Source organism: Dipodomys merriami, unplaced genomic scaffold (genome assembly GCF_024711535.1).
Source record: "Dipodomys merriami isolate MVZ:Mamm:240054 unplaced genomic scaffold, mDipMer1.0.p SCAF_48, whole genome shotgun sequence".
NCBI lineage: Eukaryota > Metazoa > Chordata > Mammalia > Rodentia > Heteromyidae > Dipodomys > Dipodomys merriami.
In genome coordinates this window covers 3136268-3142524 of record NW_027206046.1, presented here as the reverse complement: position 1 = coordinate 3142524, position 6257 = coordinate 3136268, and the positions used below count along the sequence as shown (strand labels likewise).

Sequence of the window (6257 nt, the reverse complement as noted above, 5' to 3'; positions counted from 1 at the left end):
GGAAGGGAGGGAGAGAGGGAAGGAGGGAAAGAGGAATGAAGAAGGAGGGAGGGAAGGAAGGAAGAAAAAGAAAGAAGGAAGCCAGCCAGCCAGTCTGGGACGGAGAGACTATCAGAATTGGGTGGGGCCAGCCTGGTGAGGGAGTACCTCAGTTCCAGTTCCTCCCTGGGGATTCCACCTGGGCTCCCTCCCTCCTCCCACTACACGTCTCCCCCCCCCCCTGCAGATCAGATTTTATAGTTCTTTCAAGTCATTCACATGACACCGCCATGACCTTCCTGATGAGAATGCACCGACAATAAAAGGCCAACCTTGGCTCCAGCCTTGTGGTTAAACATTGATCACCATGAAGGAATCACATCCTGGAGCTGCCCTTAATCCCATGAACATGGAGCACCCTATATCCACCCCCCCAGCGTTTCCACCCATGTAGCATCTGAGGTCACTCAGTCACCCACAGGGGCAGCACAAGCCTGGGCGTGGATGAAGGTAAAGCTTCTAGATGGATCGGCAGCCACAGCTTCTACAAGCAGCCCCAGGTGACAGCTGCGCCTTCCAGGGAGAAGACAGGTTCAGACTCCCGTGCTCCGGTGACCATCGATCCACGGAGCACCCACGAGCCTAGGATCAAGGTGAGTGTTCCCAGCCTGTCTCAGGAATGCCTCCCCCAACGGTTTTCATTATGACCTGTTTAAAATGTAAGATGTACCTGGGCGCTGGTGGCTCATGCCTATAATTCTAGCTACTCAGGAGACTGAGATCTGAGGATCATGGTTTGAAGGCAGCCGAGGCAAGAAAGTCCATGAGACTCTTATCTCCAGCTAATGACCAGAAAACCGGAAGTGGGGCTGTGGCTCAAAGTGGTAGAATGCTAGATTTGAGAGAAAATGCTCAAAAGTGGTAGCATGCTAGCCTTGACCATAAAAGCTCAGGCACACACACACACACACACACACACACACACACACACACACACACACACACACACACACACACTCACACACACACACAAGATATATGTTTGTCAAAAGAATTTGTCCTTCCCTCTCCTCCCTTCCTTACTTGCTTTTATTGTTGTTGTTGTTTGTTTGTTTTTGGTTGTGGGGCTTGAACTCAGGGCATGGGCACTGCCCCTCAGCTCTTCAGCTCAAGGCGAGTGCTCTACCACTTGAGCCACAGTGCCACTTTCCATTTTCTGGTGATTAATTGGAGATAAGAGTCTCAAGGACTTTTCTGCCTGGCTGGCTTTGAACTGTGATCCTCAGATCTCATTCTCCTGAGTAGCTAGGATTACAGCCATGAGCTACCAGACTTCCTTGTTTTTGTGAGTGTGTCTGGGGGGGGGGGTAGAGAAAAAGAGAGAGAGAAAGAGAGAGGAAAGTACATGCAGGTACTAGGGCTTGAACTCAATAGCCTTATGCTCTTGTTCACCCAAGAACACAGGAAAGAGCTCTCCGCAGCAAGCCCATCTCTTTCCTCTACCCATCTTTTGAGTATATATCAGGAGGAAGACTGTGATAGGCCCAGCCTTGTCACATGGGAGGAGGTAGTTGCCTGTGATTGACCAAGGCATTGGGTAGGATAATTTGCTAGAAATCAGGCTGAGTGTGGTGGCTTGTACAAGTGGGATGGGGTTGCTGGACAGCCTAGGAGCAGAAATGTCCTTTGCAAGGATCCCACAGCCTGTCACTGACTCAGTCCTCGGCACGTGCCCCTCCTTACCCCTGTGATGACTTTTAATCAACATCAGAGCTTTAAACCACAAGCTGGGTGCAACAGTTCATGCTTATCATCCTAGCTACTCGGGAGGCTGAGATCTGAGAATCAAGATTGGAAACCAGTGCAGGCAGGAAAGTCCATGAGAATCTTACCTTTAATTAAGTGTCAGAAAGCCAGAAATGTAGCTCAAATGGGAGAGTGCCAGCCTTGAGAAAACAGGGACAATGCCCAGACCCTGAGTTCAAGCCCTAGAACTGGCTGGCACACACACACACACACACACACACACACACACACACACACACACACACACACACACACACACACACACATGCGCGCGCGCACACACACACACGAGTTATTCCCATGTCTCTCCAGGCTTTAAAACCTTGGACTAGGAAATACATGGGTTTGGTGGGAGCAGAAGGGGAGCTGAAATTGAAGAGCTGTTATCAGATCATATTCCCTTCCCTTTGCTTGCAGGGCTCTTCCAGGCTTGTCTGCTCTGTGTCTGGGACCTAGCAGTGGAGGCCGGCAGCTGGGGTGAAGGGACCAAAGACTTGGTGCCAGCAACATATCCTAAGCAGGAGCAGGGACATGGAGCATGAGGCTGGAGCAGCCCCAGCTGGCACTGTGGTGCCCCAGGATCTGCTGGAAGAAATGGTTTGGTTTTTCCGTGTAGAAGATGGTAAGTGGTTGGGGATTGGTGTGGGGAGAGGGAACGGGATCTCGAGATAGATGCTGGGCACAAAGGACAACGTGAATGACATCTTAGCATGGTCTCTTCTATTATATAGGAGATCGTGAGGAAGACAGACAGACTCAGGCTGCGCATATAACTACTCACAGGGGCTGGGCTGAACCCTTCCCTCATTTTCTCAGACTGTGGCCCTCGTTTATGCAGCCATCCAATCATCGTGACTATTTATTAAACTCCAGCTGAATGCCAGGGTCTGTTCTCAGCACTGCCTGCAGAGAAGTAAAAACACAAACCTCTGCCCTTGTGAATTCGACTTGAATCTTTGGTGTCGGTCGTGGGGTCTGAACTCCGGGCCTGGGCGCTGTCCCTCAGCTCTTCAGCTCAAGGCTAGAGCTCTACCATTTGAGCCACTGCACCACTACTGGCTTTTTCTGCTTATGTGGTGCTGAGGAATCAAACCCAGGGCCTCATGCATGCAAGGCCAAGTACTCTCCCACTGAGCCACCTTCCCAGCCCCTCAATTTGGATCTTGTTTTTATTTTTCTCAGAGCTGACTCACTACTTACTTGAGCTCCATTGAAGCATTTTGCTGGTTAATTGGATCTGCAGTCTGGCAGACCTTTCTACCCAGGCTAGCTTCAAACTTCAATCCTGAAACCTTAGCCTCCTGAGTAGCCAGGACTGCAGGCATGAGCTGCTGGTTCCTGGATTTTTCCCACACTTACATTCAACGACAGTGCAGTGTTCTCTGTGATAGGTGTGTCTCACACCTCCTGCTAGTTAGACTGGAAGTTCCCTCATCACAAGGGGCTCAGTTTTGCCTTGCTAAGGGGCTCCCTGGCCAGGGATAGTTAGATCTATGAGCTAGGATCCAAGCGAGGCCCTAACAGTGAGGTTCCTGGCCTCTCCTCATGGCCCTGTCTCTTGTTCCTCTTCAGCATCTCCTTGGAACTATTCCATGCTTGTCTTGGCAGCCTTGGTGGTAGTGATTAGCATGTACCTCCTGGCAAGGAACATCCGGGCCAACAGGTAAGAAGCTGGGCTGGGTGGGTCTCTGAAGGGAAGGGATCTCTAGAAGGAAATCTGGGATGAGCTCATTTAGGGCCTTTGTCTACATTTCAGAACAGCAAGTTGAAATCTTACAAGTCTGAAGTGGCGCTGTGGTTCAAGTGGTAGAGCACTCACCTTGAGCTGAAGAGTTCAGGGACAGCACCCAGGCCCAGAGTTCAAGCCCCACAACTAACAAAAAAAAAAAAAACCAAAAAGTTGAGCTCTGGTTTAAGTGGTAGAGAGGTAGAGCACTAGCCTGGAGCAAAAAGAAGCTTTTAGAACAGCATTCCCTGACAGATCATGCCCTAGAACTGGGGAAAAAAAAATCTTAGAAAGCCAAAGCTGTGAAAATAAACAAACAACAAAACAGCAACTGCCCCCAGATTATTGCCCTCTGGCCTGGCCAACAAGCCAGAATGACACAGGAATGACAATGTAGCTATTAAGCATATGGTCTTACTGGGTAATAGTGACTCACACCTATCATGTCAGCTATTAAGGAGGCTGAGATCTGAGGATTGCAGTTGGAAGCCAGCCTCGTTGGGAAAGGCTGTGACATTCTTATTTCCAGTTAACCATCCAAAAGTTGTAAGTGGAACTGTGGCTCAAGTGATAGAGTGCTAACCTTGAGCAAAAAAAACCTCAGGGACAGCACCCTGATTCTGAGTAAAAACCTCAGGACCAGCACAAGCACAAACAAGAAGATGGTCTAGGCAGAGCATGGGGTGTGGCTCATGCATATAATCCCAGCTCAGTTACTAAGGAGGTAGAGATCCTAAGGACTGAGGTTTGAGATCAGCTAGGGCAAAAAAAACAGTTGTCAAGACTTGATCTCCACAAAGAAGCTGGGATCTGTGGCATTAACCTGTGATTCCAGCTACACAGGAGACAGTGGGTAAAAGGATTGTTGTGGTCCAGGGTGGCCCTGGGCAAAAATTCAAGATCTTATCTGAAATAGAACTAAAGCAAAACAAAGCTGGGCGCTGGTGGCTCATGCCTGTAATCCTAGCTACTCAGGAGGCTGAGATCTGAGGATCACAGTTCAAAGCCAGCCCGGGCAGGAGAGACCGTGAGACTCCTATCTCCAATAAACCACCAGAAAACCGGAAGTGGCGCTGTAGCTCAAGTGGTAGAGTGCTAGCCTTGAGCTGAAGAGCTGAGGGACAGCGCCCAGGCCCAGAGTTCAAGCCCCACGACCGACAAAAAAAAAAAGAACTAAAGCAAAACACAAAAGGAGATGGAGGCATGGCTCAGGTGGTACAGCACCTTTCTAGCAAGCATGAGAGCCTGAGTTCAACCCCCAGTACTGTTTAAAAATAAATGGGGGAGTACCTTGCTCCTCCCTTGTTAAGAAGCCCCACCTTGGTCTCCTGCATGGTCCTCCTAGAGACCAGGTATCTCTCTGTGGAAACAACAGACATTGTCCTGCACACACAGGTTCTCTGTAAATTCAGGTCTTATTTTTTAGTGTTGTTGTTTGTTGTTTGAGCTGGGGCTTGAACTCAGGGCCTAGGCCCTGTCCCTGAGCTTTTGCACTCAAGGCTGGCATAACTCCACAGCGCCACTTCTGCTTTCCTGGTGGTTAATTGGAAATAAGAGCCTCCTGGAGTTTCCTGTCGGGGCTGGCTTTGAACCTTGATCCTCAGATCTCAGCCTCCTGAATCGCTAGGATGACAGGTGTGAGTCACCAGCAGCGTCTGGCTTTTTAGGGGCTTTAACAACTCCCAGACTACACATGAGTGCTCCCCCACCACACCCCTAACTCTCTCCACCACTGGGGATGGCCCAGTGATACAGTTCCTCCCAAACCCACTTCCTCCCTTGCAGACAAAGCAAGATGCAGCCACAAGAAAAAGAAACACCGGAAGGCCTACAGTTGGAAGATTCTGGAGCCAAACCAAGCAGCAGCCTCAAAGACCTCAGAGAGACCTTGATCTCAGGAAACCCAAACTTGGTCCAGGTGGGAACGTTCGAAGCAGAAAAGACTGATGTCTGCCAGGCTTTCCTTCCAGATGCAACCGGAAGTGAGCGCTAGGGAGTGCTCGGCGCATGCGCAGCGCACCGGCTGCACACGTGGCCAAGGCCTGAGCTCAGCTAAAGGCCCTCAGGGGTGAGGGTCACACCTAGCTGCCTGGGGCTTTCATTGGCTACAATCGAATGCAATCGAATGACAGTTTTGTTATTATTTTTTAAGTGCTTTTATTAAAATGCTTCTGGAAGTGAGTGGCTGGAATTGGAGAGTTTGTTCAAAGGGTTTGGTACACACACACACACACACACACACACACACACACACACACACACACACACACACACACACACACACACACACACACACCCATAGCCAGACTGTGGCATTTGCCAGGTCCTCTCAGCATTGTGTGTATGTGTGTGTGTGAGTGTGTGTGTGTGTGTGTGTGTGTGTGTGTAGGTAGGTAGGTAGGTACTAGGGCTTGAATTCAGGGCCTAGGTACTGTCCCTGAGCTTTTTTTTCCCTCAAAGCTAATGCTCTGCTACTTACAACCCCACTCCCAGCTTTTTTGCTGGTTAATTGGAGAGATGTCTTATGGACTTCCTTTCCTGGATGGGCCTTGAACCTCGATCCTCAGATCTCAGCTTCCTTGGTAGCTAGGATTACAGGAATGAGCCACTGGTGCCTGGTAGCATGGGTTTTTGAGCAATCCATAGCCTCCCTCAGACCCTGGCTACTCCATCTGAGGGGGAACTAAGCACTGAGTTAGAGGTGTTTTCAGTCCAAGCTCCTGGGACTGGAGATGGGAAGAGAAGG

The 6257-nt window shown here is 49.9% G+C and overlaps 1 protein-coding gene across 1 annotated transcript; it reads left to right on the top strand.

Moving 5' to 3' along the window:
• The first annotated feature begins 392 nt into the window (after positions 1-392).
• On the top strand, positions 393-5692 carry Slc51b (SLC51 subunit beta). The gene is made up of 4 exons (XM_069995443.1): positions 393-632; positions 2203-2407; positions 3358-3448; positions 5297-5692. The coding sequence occupies exons 2-4, from the start codon at positions 2317-2319 to the stop codon at positions 5502-5504; spliced, it is 390 nt and encodes a 129-aa protein (XP_069851544.1). The 5' UTR covers positions 393-632; positions 2203-2316; the 3' UTR covers positions 5505-5692.
• Positions 5693-6257: the final 565 nt, after the last annotated feature.